Below are 17815 nucleotides of genomic sequence, written 5' to 3' on the forward strand. Positions count from 1 at the left end.
TCAGATGGAGACGAGAGGGCGTACAGGAGCAAGATAAACCAGCTGGTTGAGTGGTGTCGCAGCAACAACCCTGCACTCAACGTCAGTAAGACTAAAGAGCTGATTGTGGATTTCAGAAAGGGAACACACACCAGTCCTCATAGAGGGATCAGAAGTGGAGAAAGGGAGCAATTTCAAGTTCCTGGGTGTCAAGATCTCTGAGGATCTAACCTGGTCCCAACGTATTGATGCAGACACAAAGAAGGCACGACAGTGGCTATATTTCATTAGGAATTTGAGAAAAGAAAACAGAAAATCTACAGCACATTACAGGCCCTTCGGCCCACAACGCTGTGCCGACCATGTAACCTACTCTAGAAACCGCGTAGAATTTCCCGACCGCAGAGCCCTCTATTTTTCTAAGCTCCATGTACCTATCCAAGAGTCTCTTAAAAGACCCTATCGTACCTGCCTCCACCACCTTCGCTGATGTTGCATTCCACACATCTCCACCGCTCTCTATGTGAAAAAAGTTACCTCTGACATCCCCTCAGTACCTACTTCCAAGCACCTTAAAACTTTGCCCCCTCATTTTAGCCTTTTCAGCCCTGGGAAAAAGCCTCTAGCTATCCACACGATCAATGGCTCTCATCATCTTATACATTTAATATATAAGATTTGATATGTCACCAAAAATACTCGAAAATTTCCACAAATGTATTGTGGAGAGCATTCTGACAGGCTGCATCACCGTCTAGTATGGGGGTGGGGGCTACTGCATAGGATCGAAATAAACCACAGAGTTGTAAACCCAGTCAGCTCCATCACGGGCACCAGACTCCGTAGTATCCAGGACATCTTCAAGGAGCGATGCCTCAGAAAGGCAGCGTCCATCATTAAAGAGCCCTAGGTGATGCCCTCTTCTCCCTGTTACCATCAGGGAGAAGGTACAGGAGCCTGAAGACACACACTCAGCAATTCAGGAACAGCTTCTTCCCCTCTGCCATCCAATTTCTGAACGGACACTGAACCCATGAACACTACCTCACTACTTTTTTATTTCTATTTTTGCACTACTTATTTAATTTAACTATTTAATATATAAACTTACTGTAATTCACAGCTTTACTCTCTATAATGATGTATTGCATTGTACTGCTGCGGTAAAGACAACAAATCTCGCGATATGTGCCGGAGATATTAAACCTGATTCTGATTCTGAGCTAACCTAAAACTTCCACCTCAACTCAGCCCTCCCGAAATCCTCCTGCCCCCTTGGATTGTGTGTGGAGTAGGAGGGGAAAGGTGGGTATCAGCCTGTGTCTCTCTATACGCGTGAGCCTGCGTCTTTCTCTGCACGTCTGGGCGTCTCCGTGTTCGCGCGTGTGCATTGGGTATGTCTGTGTGCGCGCGTTCTGAGAGGTAAGTCACTTTATGGCCAATCTCGCTGAACGGCTATTTGAGAACTCGGTAGAGCAGCTGCCCGGGTGAGAAATCCCCTCCACCTCCGAGTGAGAGCAGGCGGAGTCCGTCCAAGCGCAGCTCGAGGCTCGCCTCGCGGACCTGCCGCACCCACAAACTCGGGGCGAACCCCCTCTCCACACTGGCACCGCGAACTCCCCTGCGTCCCCCACCACCAACAGTGCAGGCTCACACTCACAGAAACCCGTGCACACACACTCGCAGAAACCCGTGCACACACACTCAGATACAGCCGTGCGCACACACTCACAGAAACCTGTGCACACACACTCGCAGATACAGCCGTGCACACACACTCGCAGATACAGCCGTGCACACACACTCGCAGATACAGCCGTGCACACACACTCATAGATACAGCCGTGCACACACACTCAGATACAGCCGTGCACACACACTCGCAGATACAGCCGTGCACACACACTCACAGAAACCCGTGCGCACACACTCGCAGATACAGCCGTGCACACACACTCACAGAAACCCGTGCGCACACACTCACAGATACAGCCGTGCACAGCTATGAGACAATGAGACACACAGGAGCAGAATTAGGCCATTCAGCCCATCAGCCAACACCAGAGGGCATAGGAACAAAATTAAGGGAGGGAAGTTTAGGGGAGACATCAGGGGTAAGTTTTTTTTACACAGAGGGTTGCGAGTGCCTGGAATGACTTGCCAGCGCTGGTGGTGGAGGCTAAAACATTAGGTGTATTTAAGAGCCTCTTGGACAGGCACATGGATGAAAGAAAAATGGAGGGTTATGGGGTAGTGTGGGTTTAGTACTTTTTTTTAAAAGGATTATATGGGTCGGCACAACATGGAGGGCTGAAGGGCCTGTACTGTTCTATGGTTCTATGATTCTGCTCTACTATTCCATCATGGCTGATTTATCATCCCTCTCAACCGTTCTCCTGCCTTCTCCCCGTAACCTTTGACGCCCTGACTAAACAAGAATCATTGTTCTCTGTTTAAATATACCCAATGACTCGGTCTCCTCAGTCACCCATGGCAACGAATTTCACCGATTCACCACCCTGTGGCTAAAGAAATTCCTCCTCATCTCCGTTCTAAATGGATGTCCCTCTATTCTGAGGCTGTGCCCTCTGGTCCTTCACTATCGGAAACACCACTCACACACACCCCTCCACCTCCAAAGAGAGAAGGCATGAAAGAGTGACTCATGATGGAATAGCAGAGCAGAATCAATGGGCTGAATGGCCTAATTCAGCTCCTATGCCTTAAGGTCTCACACACACACACACACACGATTCAGGCACCTCAGACCTCCCCTCTCTCCCGACCCAGTCGTTCCTGACAGCCATGGCCACTCTGGCACCCGCGACCCCACCCCCAGCGATCACAACCCTTCCTCACCAGCGGGAGGCCGAGGCCGGCCCTGGCCCAGTTGACGGTGGCGAGCCTCTCCTTCAGCACACTGGCCACCGGACTGACCATGTTGTCCGGGGGGAAGATGGGGCCACTGCAGCTCGGGCACTGGTACCCCGCCGGCGCTGTGTTCCTTGGTAAACGTGACGCCAGATTGTTCAGACACGACCAGTGGAAGAGGTCTGAGGGGCAACGAAGAGAAAGGACACAATACAGTTACGTGTGTGTGTGTTGTGTGTGTGTGTGTGTGTGTGTGTGTGTGTGTGTGTGTGTGTGTGTTTGTGTGAGAGAGTGTGTGTGTGTGTGTGTGTGAGAGAGTGTGTGTGTGTGTGTGTGTGTGTGTGAGAGTGTGTGTGTGTGTTTGTGAGAGAGAGAGAGAGAGAGAGAAATTTCTACAGATGAACTACGGAGAGCATTTTAACTGGCTGCATCACTGTCTGGTCTGTTGGGGGTGGGTAGGGGCTACTGTACAGGATTGAAATAAACCGCAGAGAGTTGTAAACTCTGTCAGCTCCATCATGGGCACCAGCCTCCATAGTATCCAGGACATCTTCAAGGAGCGATGCCTCAGAAAGGCAGTATCCAACTATAAGGACCCCCATCACCCAGGACATGCCATCTTCTCATTGCTACCATCAGGGAGGAGGTACAGGAGCCTGAAGACACACACACAACGATTCAGGAACAGCTTCTTCCCCTCCGCCATCTGATTCCTAAATGGACATCGAACCCATGAACACTACCTCACTACTTTTTCATTTCTATTTTTGCACTAGTTATTTAAGTATTTAATACAAGTATGCTTACTGTAATTCACATTTTTACTATTATTTCTTTTTTCAACCGTTGTATTGATTAAAAAAGTGTGTATACATAGAGGAGACTATCTGTCAACTGCAGTACATACAGAAGGTAAAACAAACAATATCAGCACCACACAGTGTTAATCTACAAAGTATAAATTTGATATAGAATGTATAATTCTCCTCTTATCAATTTATGAAGAAAGGAAGGTCTATTAGAAATTTTATATAGAAGAAAAGAGAAAAACACAGTATTCTAAACAGGAAAAAAAGGACTGGGCTGTCCATCCTGAGAGAGAACCCAAAGGAAGAGACACTGTCTGAACAAACCCATGGTTCTGAAAAAATAGCTGGAAGAGAATCAGTACAAAAATCAGTTCATTAGAAAATATTGAATAAAAGGTCGCCAGATTTCTTCAAATTTAAAGGATGCATCCAATGTCCGACTTCTTATTTTCTCTAGACAAACAGGACATGGTAGAGGAAAGCCCGTAAAAGGCGGTAGGAGGGTTAGGGTCTTTCCATTTAAGTAAAATGGCTTTCCTAGCCAATAAGGTTGAAAAGGCTATCATCGCGCTGAGCGGAAGCAGGAATATATCCTGCTTCTGATGGAATAATCCCAAAAAGAGCTGTAAATAAGTTTGGTTGTCAATCCAGATCCAGCACTTTTGATAAGGTTTTAAAAGCACCTTTCCAAAAATTCTCCAACTTTATGCAAGACCAACATTTTTTGTATTATTATGTATCGCACTGTACTGCTGCCACAAAGAGAAAACAAATTTCATGACGTGTGAGTGATGATAAACCTGATTCTGATCTGGGTCTCTATTGTGGACTGAGAGTGGGAAGGGGGCAGAGAGAGGGGAATCATGGTTGGGGAGAGGGAAGTGCCAGAGAGACATTCTGTACTGATCAATAAACCGATTGTTTGGAATTAAATGACCTTGCCTGGTGTCTCAGGGCTGGGTGTATCTGCACCTGTACCACTTCCACCCACTATCCCCAGTACTCCTCTACCATCTGTCCCACACCCCTCCCGCGGCCCTCCACCCTCTCCATTCCCAACATCCTCTGCTCCCGCCAGACGTACAAACTCGCTCTCCGCTCCTCGACTATCTGTAGAGAAGTTTGTACAATGCAAAACTGTAAATTGCAAGAAGTATATATTCAAAATCAATGCAGTAGCGCCAAAAAGTGAGCAAAGAATGGTGAGATAGCGTTCTTGGGCTCATGTACCGTTCAGAAATCGGACAGCAGAGGGGAAGAAGCTGTTCCTGAATCGCTGAGTGTGAATCTTCAGGCTCCTGTACCTCCTCCCTGATGGTAGCAATGAGAAGAGGCCGTGTCCCAGGTGGTGAGGGACCTTCATGATGGATGGGAGATGTGAAAGTGAATTCCAAAGAGTTAGTACCGTCAGGGAGTAGAAATTTGTCTGAAATGGCAACCCTCAACACTCAGCAACCGCACGCACAGACTGCCAGGGGAACTCGGCTGGCCAGGCAGCATCTGTGCAAAGGAGCAAACAGTCGCCATTTCAGACTGAGTCCCTCCAACCTCCATCATGATCTCCTGAACCCAAAAAACTGTGTGTTCCTGGTCTTCTGCTGTTGAACTCCAAGGTCAGAGATGCTCTTCTGCACACCACTGTTGTTATTGAAGATACTGTCACCTTCCTGTCAGCTTGAACCAGTCTGGCCGTTCTCCTCCGACCTCTCTCATTAACGAGGCATTTTCGCCCACAGAACAGCCGCTCACTGGGTGTTTTTCACACCATTCTCTGTAAACTCCAGAGACTGTTGTGTGTGAAAATCCCAGGAGATCAGCAGTTTCTGAGATACTCAAACCACCCCATCTGGCACCAACAATCATTCCACGGTCAAAGTCACTTAGATCACATTTTCTCCCCCATTCTGACGTTTGGTCTGAACAACAACTGAACCTCTTGACCATGTCTGCATGCTTTTATGCAGGGAGTTGCTGCCACGTGATTGGCTGATTAGATATTTGCATCGACGAGCTGGTGTACGGGTGTACCTAATAAAGTGGCCACTGTGTGCGCGTCCATATTTGTGGTGCCTGTCCCGTTTTAATAAACGTTTATCTTTTCTTTTAATATATCGAGAGTTCTCGTCTGCGCCTCACTGGACACGTTCAGGTATCAATTCCACTCAGAATCACACAGTAGTCGGCCCACAAAAATGTACAAAAAACCTTTTAATCTACTCCAAGATCCATCTAACCCTTCCTCCCATATGACCCTCCATTTTTCTACAATCCATGTGCCTATCTAAGAGTCTCTTAAATGCCCCTGGTGTATCTGCTTCCACCACCACCTCTGGTAGGGTGTTCCACACACCCACCACTCTGTGTAAAAAACCTACCTCCGACATCTCCCCCTATACTTTTCCCCAATCACCTTAAAAATGACCCCTCATAGTAGCCATTTCCACCCTGGGAACGAGTCTCTGGCTGTCCACTCAATCTATGCCTCTTACCTTGTTAACCTCTATCAAGTCACTGTTCACCCTCCTTCGCTCCAAAGAGAAAAAGCCCTCACTCACTCAACCTTTCCTTGTAAGGCACGTTGTCTAATCTGGGCAGCATCCTGGTGAATCTCCTCTGCACCGTCTCTAAAGCTTCCACATCCTTCCTATAAGGAACTGAACACAATACTCTAAGTGTGGTTTAACCAGGGTTTTATGGAGCTGTAACATTACCTCACGGCTCTTGAACTCAATCCCCTGAATGATGAAGGCCTACTCAGCCAACACCACCCTAACCACCCTATCAACGTGCGGCAACTTTGAGGGCTCTGTGGACTTGGATCCTGAGGTATCACTGTCCCTCCACACTGCTGAGAATCCTGTCATTAACCCTGTACTCTACCCTCCAGTTCGAGTTTCCAAAGGGAATCGCTTCCCACTTTTCCGGATTGAACTGCATCTGCCACCCCTCAGCCCAGTTCTGCATCCTGTCAATGTCCCGTTGTAACCTACAACCCTCTGCACCGTCCACAGCGCCTCCAACCTTCATGTCATCTGCAAACTTACCAACCCACTCTTCCCCTTCCTTATCCAAGTCATTTAGAAAAATCAGGAAGAGGAGGGGGCCTAGAACCGATCCGTATGGAACACCATGGATGACGGATCCCTGGTCACAGATCTCCAGACAGAATACGCTCCACCTACTTTGAATATTGTTGTTTTGCAACTCGATTCCCCCGAGTACCAGCACGCCACAGGCCTTCTTAACCACCCTGTGTGGCATCTCCCTCTGACAATCACCAGCATTTTTTGTGAAATCCGTTGTATTTGTGGCAGCAGTACAATGCAAAACATTATAATAGGGAAAAAAACAGTGAATTACAGTAAGTATATGAATATATTTAATAGTTAAATTAAATAAGTAGTGCAAAATTAGAAATAAAAAAAGTGAGGTAGTGTTCACGGGTTCAATGTCTATTCAGAAATCAGATGGCAGAGGGGAAGAAGCTGTTCCTGAATCGTTGAGTGTGTGTCTTCAGGCTCCTGCACCTCCTCCCTGATGGCAGAGGGGAAGAAGCTGTTCCTGAATCGTTGAGTGTGTGTCTTCAGGCTCCTGCACCTCCTCCCTGATGGCAGAGGGGAAGAAGCTGTTCCTGAATCGCTGAGTGTGTGTCTTCAGGCTCCTGTACCTCCTCCCTGATGGCAGAGGGGAAGAAGCTGTTCCTGAATCGTTGAGTGTGTGTCTTCAGGCTCCTGCACCTCCTCCCTGATGCCAGAGGGGAAGAAGCTGTTCCTGAATCGCTGAGTGTGTGCCTTCAGGCTCCTGTACCTCCTCCCTGATGGCAGAGGGGAAGAAGCTGTTCCTGAATCGCTGAGTGTGTGTCTTCAGGCTCCTGCACCTTCTCCCTGATGGCAGAGGGGAAGAAGCTGTTCCTGAATCGTTGAGTGTGTGTCTTCAGGCTCCTGTACCTCCTCCCTGATGGTAGCAATGAGAAGAGGGCATGTCCTGGGTGATGGGGGTCCTTAATGATGGACACTGCCTTTTTGAGGCATCGCTCCTTGAAGATGTCCTGGATACTACGGAGACTGGTGCCTATGATGGAGCTGACCGAGTTTACAACTCTCTGCAGCTTACTTCGACCTTTTTTCAGTCAGATCATCTCTCTTTGATTGATCAGTTTCCCCAGGCACGAGTCCCTTCGTCACAGGGATCAACCTCTGAAACTTCTCCCAACTCCCTCTGCCGCAAGGGGCTGCCGACCTCCCACACCAGTCAGGAACTGGCCTTCTGGCCCACTCAGGCTGTGCTAGCCCCTGAGCACCCATGCCGATCATATTCCATTTCCTATCAGATCTCTCCAGATTCTACCCTATAGGAATGCAGGTCAACATGGGGCCAAGCTGGGAAACCGCTAGTCACTGGGAGAGCGTGCAAACTCCACTCAGACAGCGCCAGAGGTCAGAGTTAGAGCATAGAAAAGTACGGCACAGAAACAGGCGCTTTGGCCCATCTAGTCCCTGCTGAACCATTTAAACTGCCTCCTCCCACTGAGCAGTGCCGGGACCACAGCCCTCCGTCCCCCTCCCATCCATGTACCCACCCAAACTTCGCTTCAACCTTGGAATCGAGCTCGCGTGCACCACTTGCGCTGTCAGCCCGTCCCACACTCTCACCCCCCTCCGAGTGAAGAAGTTTTCCCTCACATTCCCCTTAAACTTTTCACCTTTCACCATTAACCCATGACTTCTGGTTGTCGTCCCACCCAACCTCAGTGGAAAAAGCCTGCTTGCATTTACCCTAAATATACCACTCAGAATTTTGCATACCTCTATCAAATCTCCCCTCAATCTTCTACGTTCTAAGGAATAAAGTCCTAACCTATTCAATCTTTCCTTGTAACTCGGGTCCTCCAGATAGATAGATAGATAGATAGATACTTTATTCATCCCCATGGGGAAATTCAACTTTTTTTCCCAATGTCCCATACACTTGTTGTAGCAAAACTAATTACATACAATACTTAACTCAGTAAAAAATATGATATGCATCTAAAACACTATCTCAAAAAGCATTAATAATAGCTTTTAAAAAGTTCTTAAGTCCTGGCGGTAGAATTGTAAAGCCTAATGGCATTGGGGAGTATTGACCTCTTCATCCTGTCTGAGGAGCATTGCATCGATAGTAACCTGTCGCTGAAACTGCTTCTCTGTCTCTGGATGGTGCTATGTAGAGGATGTTCAGAGTTATCCATAATTGACCGTAGCCGACTCAGCGCCCTTCGCTCAGCTACCGATGTTAAACTCTCCAGTACTTTGCCCACGACAGAGCCCGCCTTCCTTACCAGCTTATTAAGATGTGAGGCGGCCCTCTTCTTAATGCTTCCTCCCCAACACGCCACCACAAAGAAGAGGGCGCTCTCCACAACTGACCTATAGAACATCTTCAGCATCTCACTACAGACATTGAATGACGCCAACCTTCTTAGGAAGTACAGTCGACTCTGTGCCTTCCTGCACAAGGCATCTCCAGACCCAACAACATCCTTGTAAATTTTCTCTGTGCTCTTTCAACCTTATTTACATCTTTCCTGTAGGTCGGTGACCAAAACTGCACACAATACTCCAAATTAGGCCTCACCGACGTCTTATACAACCTCAGCATCCCATCTCCTGTGCTCAGTACTTTGAATATGAAGGCCAACGTGTCAAAAGCTTTCCAGACGATCTAGATGCACAGAGTTTGCCAGCCTGTTGAAACCCAACCTGTTGGCAGCACTCAAGAGACGTTTGCACATGGATGGTTTGACGTAGCATCCACACCAGGACCAGCAGACTCAAAATCAGTTACTTTCCCCAAGCAGCAAGGTTCCTCAGGGTTGTTATGGCCAGTGGTGGTAAGGGGGAGAAGCTCCCACTACCTATTAAACGCTCCCAATGACGTGCGCCTCAAACAGTCCCTGACAACCAGGTCCAGCTTCCGGCCTTCACGTGTGGCTTAGCTACTAAACCCAGCGGAACTGTTTCTACTGACAGAAGGGGCAAAGGCGGGTTACTGTCTCTTTAAAGCCAGTCGCTTCGGGCAGATGGGGCTGGTCGCCGTGGTTGGCAGCTCCTCTGGGCGAAGTAAAACTCCGATCTCAAGCCTCCACTGCCTTGCGGCTGTACCTACCCACGGGGAAGGCTTCGGGAGTGAACCCCGAGGGAAAAATCCGGAGCTGGAGTCCCTAAGGCAGCCCTGCGCTAACCGGGTACTCCTGTGGCACCACGGGTGCTGAACTGTACCGGTCTGTGCTGTTCCTCTGGGCTCACCCGCTGCATGGCGATTGGGAGCAACAGCTCATTCTCCGTATCATCCTGCCCAGGCCCGTGTAGACAGCGAGGATGCAACAGCCTGACCACCGGAGGCCCTCTCTTCAACACCTCACCCGCCTCTCCACACACCCCCAACCACCACCGCTTTATCATCACAACACACACAGAACACTGCAGCAGCTACAGTCGACGTTTAGGGCTGAGACCCTTCCTCAGAACAAGAAGGGAAGGGAGAGATGCCAGAATACTTCGTCTATGAAATACTATGGCACCTAATGTATGGCAGTCCTGTGGTAAGCATCACTTTAGGGGCGTGCAATCAGTCTGTGACCAAAATGGCTTTTCATACGAAGAGCATTTGATGGCTCTGGGATGCCGCTCATGAGAATTCAGAACGAAGGGTGGCCTTACTGAAACCCAACGAATATTGAAAAGCTGTGACAGAGTGGATGTGGAGGGGATGTTTCCTATAGTGGGGGAGTCTAGGACCAGAGGACACGGATAGAGTGGATGTGGAGAGGATGTTTCCTATAGTGGGGGAGTCTAGGACCAGAGGACACAGATAGAGTGGATGTGGAGAGGATGTTTCCTATAGTGGGGGAGTCTAGGACCAGAGGACACAGATAGAGTGGATGTGGAGAGGATGTTTCCTATAGTGGGGGAGTCTAGGACCAGAGGACACAGATAGAGTGGATGTGGAGAGGATGTTTCCTATAGTGGGGGAGTCTAGGACCAGAGGACACGGATAGAGTGGATGTGGAGAGGATGTTTCCTATAGTGGGGGAGTCTAGGACCAGAGGACACGGATAGAGTGGATGTGGAGAGGATGTTTCCTATAGTGGGGGAGTCTAGGACCAGAGGACACAGATAGAGTGGATGTGGAGAAGATGTTTCCTATAGTGGGGGAGTCTAGGACCAGAGGACACAGATAGAGTGGATGTGGAGAGGATGTTTCCTGTAGTGGGGGAGTCTAGGACCAGAGGACACGGATAGAGTGGATGTGGAGAGGATGTTTCCTGTAGTGGGGGAGTCTAGGACCAGAGGGCACAGATAGAGTGGATGTGGAGATGATGTTTCCTATAGTGGGGGCGTCTAGGACCAGAGGACACAGATAGAGTGGATGTGGAGAGGATGTTTCCTATAGTGGGGGAGTCTAGGACCAGAGGACACAGATAGAGTGGATGTGGAGAGGATGTTTCCTGTAGTGGGGGAGTCTAGGACCAGAGGACACGGATAGAGTAGATGTGGAGAGGATGTTTCCTATAGTGGGGGCGTCTAGGACCAGAGGACACAGATAGAGTGGATGTGGAGAGGATGTTTCCTATAGTGGGGGAGTCTAGGACCAGAGGACACAGATAGAGTGGATGTGGAGAGGATGTTTCCTGTAGTGGGGGAGTCTAGGACCAGAGGACACGGATAGAGTGGATGTGGAGAGGATGTTTCCTGTGGTGGGGGAGTGTAGGACCAGAAGGGACAGCGTCAGAATAGAGAGACGTCCATTTAGAACAGAGATGAGGAGGAACCTTTGTTGTCAAAGAGTGGTGAATCTATGGAATTCTTTGCCACAGGCAGCTGTGGAGGCCAGATCTTTATGTTTCTTTTTAAGGCAGAAGGGATATGGGGGAGAAGGCAGGAGATTGGGACTGAGAGGGAGAATGAATCAGCCATGAGAGCAGACTCGATGGGCCAAATTATGCTCCTATGTCTCATGGTCTTACAAGCTACCTGATGTATTCATATTTATTGTGTTCTTTTATTATTGTGTTCTTTATCTTACTGTGTTTTTTGGTGCTGCATCGGATGCGGAATAAAAATTTGGTAACTGTTACTCCACATCTGCTAATGAAATTGACGACACTACACTGATTGGCCTAATCTCAAATAATAACGAGGCAGCCTACAGGAAAGAAGTCATCTCTCTGACACAGTGGTGTCAAGAAAACAACCTCTCCCTCAATGTCGCAAAGACAAAGGAGCTGGTTGTGGACGACAGGAGGAATGGAGACAGGCTAACCCCTATTGACATCAATGGATCTGGGGTTGAGAGGGTGAACAGCTTTAAGTTCCTCGGCATAAACATCACCGAGGATCTCACATGATCTGTACACACCGGCTGTGTGGTGAAAAAGGCACAACAGCGCCTCTTTCTCCTCAGACAATTGAGGAAGTTTGGTATGGGCCCCCAACTTACTATAGGGACATAATTGAGAGCATCCTGACTGGCTGCATCACTGCCTGGTATGGGAACTGTACTTCCCTCAATTGCAGGACTCTGCAGAGAGTGGTGTGGACAGCCCAGCGCATCTGTAGATGTGAACTTCCCACTATTCAGGACACTTACAAAGACAGGTGTGTAAAAAGAGCCCAAAGGATCACTGGGGACCTGAGTCACCCCAACCACAAACTGTTCCAGCTGCTACCAGCCGGGGAAACAGTACTACAGCATAAAAGCCAGGACCAACAGGCTCCGGGACAGCTTCTTCGACCAGGCCATCAGACTGCTTAACTCCTGCTGTTATTGAGAAATATACCTGACATAACACTATATATACCTGAAATATAACCACTATGAACTAGCTATTTACGACACTATGTAATCACTCCTATGTACTGAATATTACTATGTATTAGTTTACTAGACACATTTTGCTATGTATTGTTTTAACTAGATACTTTGTACTCTCTTTGCTACATACTGTGGCAATTAAAGAACACCTGTTTAGCTAGCAGCACTAATTAACTGAAATGTACTCCATGTATTACACTCAGCCTTTGTTTATTAAGAGATAACGGTGGCGGACAGGATGGTACGAGCAGAAGATGTAATGTGAGGGAGGTTAAGGGAGGCTGACTGAGAAACAATCTTGGCCAGGAATAGGGCCCCAATGCGAACTGGAAAGAAATACTGGTGGCGCACCGAGAGCTAGGCAAGAGCGATTGATTAGTTAATGAATAGATGATATGCAACTAAAAATTGATTGGGTATGCTGATGAAACCGAAATGTAACTGAGATAAGAAATTACTATAAAGAATGCTGTACACCGGAGCTCGGTGGGCTTTCGGTGACAAGTTCATTGATTGCCTCAGCCTTTGTTTGCAAATAAAGGTTTAAACTTCTCGAAGAATTGTCTGCGTCTCCTGGTCATTTCAAGTAACCACGACACGGACACAACTGTATTTCTATGTTATATTGACAATCCTGTTATACGTAATATTTACTATAAATTACTATAAATTGGACTTTGCACATTTAGACGGAGACATAACGTAAAGATGTTTACTCCTCATGTATATACTCCTCCTTCAATTATTTTGTTCTCCTTTACACTTGCGTACGTACTGGAAATGGCATTAAACAAACTCGAAACTTGCAATGATTCCCTGTGCAGTTTGGACTGGCCGTTATCCTGTCACCTTTGCTACTTGCCTCAGCACCCGAGAGGCGGTGCAAAAGAGAGAGCTGAGCAGAGGAAAGCAGCGCTCACCGTAACAGACCAGCCGGACCGTGTCATCATCGGCGAGCGGCGCACTGCAGAGACGGCAGCTGGGGCTGTAGTCGCTGTCCTGGAGCCACTGGAGGTACGACTGAACGATGCACTGTCGCGGGGGGAGGCAGACAGGTTAAATGCCGCAGATCCCCGGCACAACCCTCCCACCAACAACGGCGTGCGCCTGACCGCCACGGAGTCGGGCCTCGGGGATCCTTCCGATCCCTTCCTAGGTTCATTCCATGCGAGCATCCCAACATAGTTTCACAGAGACACCCAGCATTAAAACAGGCCCTTCAGCCCATCTCATCCATGCCGACAAAGTTCCACTGGCCTGCAGTCCTGTTCAGAAGTCTTAGTTATGCACATATTGAGAGCTAGGGTGCCTCACACTTTTGCACAGTACTGTATGCTTGAACCTTATCCCTCTAAATCAAGGATTCTCAACCTTTTTTAGGGATCAATAACATTAAGTAAAGGGTCTGTGTTCTAAACCTTTCCTATCCACGTGTCCTTTGAATGTTCTGAATGTACCTGCCTCAACCACTTCCTCTGGCAGCTCGTTCCATATACTGACCACCTTCTGGGTGCAGAAGTTGTCCCTCAGATCCCTGTTAAGTATCTCCCCTCTCACCTTAAACCGTGCCCTCTGGTTCCTGATTCCCAGACCCTGGTGAAAAGACTGCTCACATTCACCCTATCTGTGTCCCTCATGGTTCTACACACCTCTATAAGGTCACCCTTCAGTCTCCTACACCCTATCTGTGTCCCTAATGATTCTACACACCTCTATAATGTCACCCCTCAGTCTCCTACACCCTATCTGTGTCCCTCATGGTTCTACACACCTCTATAAAGTCACCCCTCAGTCTCCTACACCCTATCTGTGTCCCTCATAGTTCTACACACCTCTATATGGTCACCCCTCAGTCTCCTACACCTTATCTGTGTCCCTCATGATTCTACACACCTCTATAAGGTCACCCCTCAGTCTCCTACACCCTATCTGTGTCCCTCATGGATCTACACACCTCTATAAGGTCACCCCTCAGTCTCCTACACCCTGTCTGTGTCCCTCATAGTTCTACACACCTCTATATGGTCACCCCTCAGTCTCCTACACCTTATCTGTGTCCCTCATAGTTCTACACACCTCTATAAGGTCACCCCTCAGTCTCCTACACCCTATCTGTGTCCCTCATAGTTCTACACACCTCTATAAGGTCACCCCTCAGTCTCCTACACCCTATGTGTCCCTCATGGTTCTAAACACCTCTATAAGGTCACCCCTCAATCCACAAACTCCAGGGAATAAAGCCCCAGCCTGCCCAATCTCTCTCCATAACTCAGTCTCTCAAGTCTTCATAAATCTCCAGCTGAAAGACTTTTTGCCCTTCACAGGATGAACAGTACTGTTACTGTTACGACATAACAATGGACTCAGTTATGGGCTGGACTCCTGGTACTGACTCGGTGGTCTAAACAATCCCCGTCAGACACCTCACACTCTGGATGGCTAATCCCTGACCCACTGGCCTGATTCCAAATACAGAGTCGTACAGAAGTACAGCTCAGAAACAGGCCTGTGGGCCCATCCAGTCTATGCCGAACCATTTAAACCTCCTACTTCCATCGACCCGCACGGGGACCACAGCCCTCTGTACCCCTGCCATCCATGTACCCACCCAAACTTTGCATTAACATTGAAATCGCGCTCACATGCACCACTGGTGCTGGCAGCTCATTCCACACTCTCACCACCCTCTGGGTGAAGAAGTTTCCCTTCATGTTCCCCTTAAACTTTTCAGCTTTTACCCTCAAACCATGACCTCGGGTTGATGTCCCACCCAACCTCAGTGGAAAAAGCCCTCTTGCATTTACCCTACCTATACCTCTCATAATTTTATATACCACTTCTCTCATTCTCCTACACTCCAGGGAATAAATTCTTAACCTATTCAACCTTTCCTTATAACTCGGGCCAAATTCCCAGCATTACGTACACCAGATCCCTCACGAACTGGACCACCAGTGGGTCCCCTAACTTACAGATCACTGCCAAGGTCACCTAACTAACCCTTGACACTGGATCACTGGCTGGTTCCCCAATTCATTGGATCACCTCCCAATCACTAACGTGACCTCTAACTCACTGGATCACTGGTGAAATCACGAACTGGACTGCAGTCGGTCTCCTAACACACTGAGTCTCCGGATCTCCGCGACACTGGATCACTACTGGGATCTCTCCCACACTGGGTCACGGGTCACTGTATCCCTCACACACTGGGGAGCTGAACCGCTGGGATCTCTCCCACACTGGGTCACCGGTCACTGTATCCCTCACACACTGGGGAGCTGAACCGCTGGGATCTCTCCCACACTGGGTCATGGGTCACTGTATCCCTCACACACTGGGGAGCTGAACCGCTGGGATCTCTCCCACACTGGGTCACGGGTCACTGTATCCCTCACACACTGGGATGTTGAAGCGCTGGGATCTCTCCCACACTGGGTCACGGGTCACTGTATCCCTCACACACTGGGATGTTGAAGCGCTGGGATCTCCCCCACACTGGGTCACTGTATCTCTCCCACACTGGGATGTTGAAGCGCTGGGATCTCTCCCACACTGGGTCACGGGTCACTGTATCCCTCACACACTGGGGAGCTGAACCGCTGGGATCTCTCCCACACTGGGTCACGGGTCACTGTATCCCTCACACACTGGGGAGCTGAACCGCTGGGATCTCTCCCACACTGGGTCACGGGTCACTGTATCCCTCACACACTGGGGAGCTGAACCGCTGGGATCTCTCCCACACTGGGATGTTGAAGAGAATCACTCCCACTCTGGGCCCCCGGATCCCTCCCACCGGGTCCCCGTCGCGCCGCCCACCTTGCTGTGCTTGGAGATGAGGCAGTGCTCGCACACGTTGACGCGGTGTTCGAAGCAGAAGAGGTTGGTGACGCGGCGCTTCGGGCACTTACAGAGCCCCATGGCGTCCACTCGGCCCGTCCACCGCTGCCTCTCCCTCCCACTGTTACTGCCGCCACCGCCGCCGCTGCTGCCACGTCTCTTCCGGGTGTCGGCGCAAACTGATGACGTTCAGGTCCAGCCGCCGTCCCCTTCCCTCCCGCCCTGCCCACGGGAAGCAAAGTGACCGAGGCATTTTAGTTCCTAGGCTTCTGCCCTCCACCACAACAGAATCAGATCAGGTTTTATTTACATAAAAACGGACGTATGTCGTGAAATCTGTTGTTTTGAGGCAGCCGTACATTACAATAGAGAATATAAACTATAAGTTGCAATAAGAAACATATACGCAAAAAGAGAATAACAAAAGAAAAAATGGAGTGAGGGGTGTTCATGGGTTCAATGTCCATTCAGAAATCGGATGGCAGAGGCTGTTCCTGAATCGTTGATAGCATCAATGAGAACAGGGCAGGTCCTGGGTGATGGAGGTCCGTGATAATGGACGCTACGTTTTTGAGGCATCGCTCCTTCAAGGTGTCCTGGAGGGCAGAGCCCATGGTGGAGCACAACTCTCTGCAGTTTATTTCCATCCTGTGCAATAGCCGCAAGATGGAGCTGAAAACAGACTTACATGTCCAGAGGGATCGGGTGGGGGAAACTCCCTGCTCAACGGTCATGTCTGCCGGGGCTCTCTGTGCAAAGCAAGATCCCACGAACAGCAAATACGTACACAACGCTGGAAGAACTCAGCAGGTCAGGCAGGATCCCTGAAAAAAGAGTAGCCAACGTTTCGGGCCGAGACCCTTCATCAGGAATGGGGGGGAAGAGAGGGCCGAAGCCCACGAATAGACATAGCGCTGTTTCGGTGACTTGTGCAGGTTCAAGATTCAAGATTCAAAAACTTTATTGTCATTCCAACCATACATCAGCTCTGCAGGACAGAATGAGACAGCGTTTCCCAGGAGCAAGTGCAATCATAACATAACAAACGCAACAATAAATAGTAAAACACAACAGCCACATGTAAGTTAAAATCAAGTTATAAGTGTCCAGTGCAAGTTAAAAGTGTCCAAAGCAGAGTCGGGTAGAGCAGCTATTTAGCAGCCTGTGGGAGGAAGCTGTTTAGTAGCCTTGTGGTTTTAGTTTTGATGCTCCTGTAACGTTTACCTGATGGCAGAAGAACAAACAGTTCATGGAGAGGGTGTGAGGGGTCTTTAATGATGTACAGTGTCTTCTGGAGGAATCGACTCTGACAGAGGTCTTGGACAGAAGGTAGGGAGACCCCAATAACCTTCTCTGCTCCCCTCTGCAAGGCTTTTTTGTCGGCAGCACTGCAGCTGGAGTACCAGGTTGTGATGCAAAAGGTCAGCACACTCTCAACAACGCCTCTGTAGAATGTA

The 17815-nt window shown here is 49.0% G+C and overlaps 1 protein-coding gene across 1 annotated transcript in view; it reads right to left on the bottom strand.

Annotated features, from left to right (window-relative positions):
* zfpl1 (zinc finger protein-like 1) overlaps window positions 1-16532 on the bottom strand; it is a 32451-nt gene extending 15919 nt beyond the window's left edge. Inside the window, exons 1-3 of the mRNA XM_073031375.1 lie at window positions 16338-16532; window positions 13436-13547; window positions 2839-3032 (exon numbers count right to left, since the gene is read on the bottom strand). Coding sequence (XP_072887476.1) covers window positions 2839-3032; window positions 13436-13547; window positions 16338-16439 — 408 coding nt within the window. The 5' untranslated portion in view covers window positions 16440-16532. The remainder of the gene's footprint in view (window positions 1-2838; window positions 3033-13435; window positions 13548-16337) is intronic.
* Between the last annotated feature and the right edge of the window lie 1283 nt (window positions 16533-17815).

The sequence above is a fragment of the Hemitrygon akajei genome, chromosome 28, assembly GCF_048418815.1.
Source record: "Hemitrygon akajei chromosome 28, sHemAka1.3, whole genome shotgun sequence".
NCBI classification, from domain to species: domain Eukaryota; kingdom Metazoa; phylum Chordata; class Chondrichthyes; order Myliobatiformes; family Dasyatidae; genus Hemitrygon; species Hemitrygon akajei.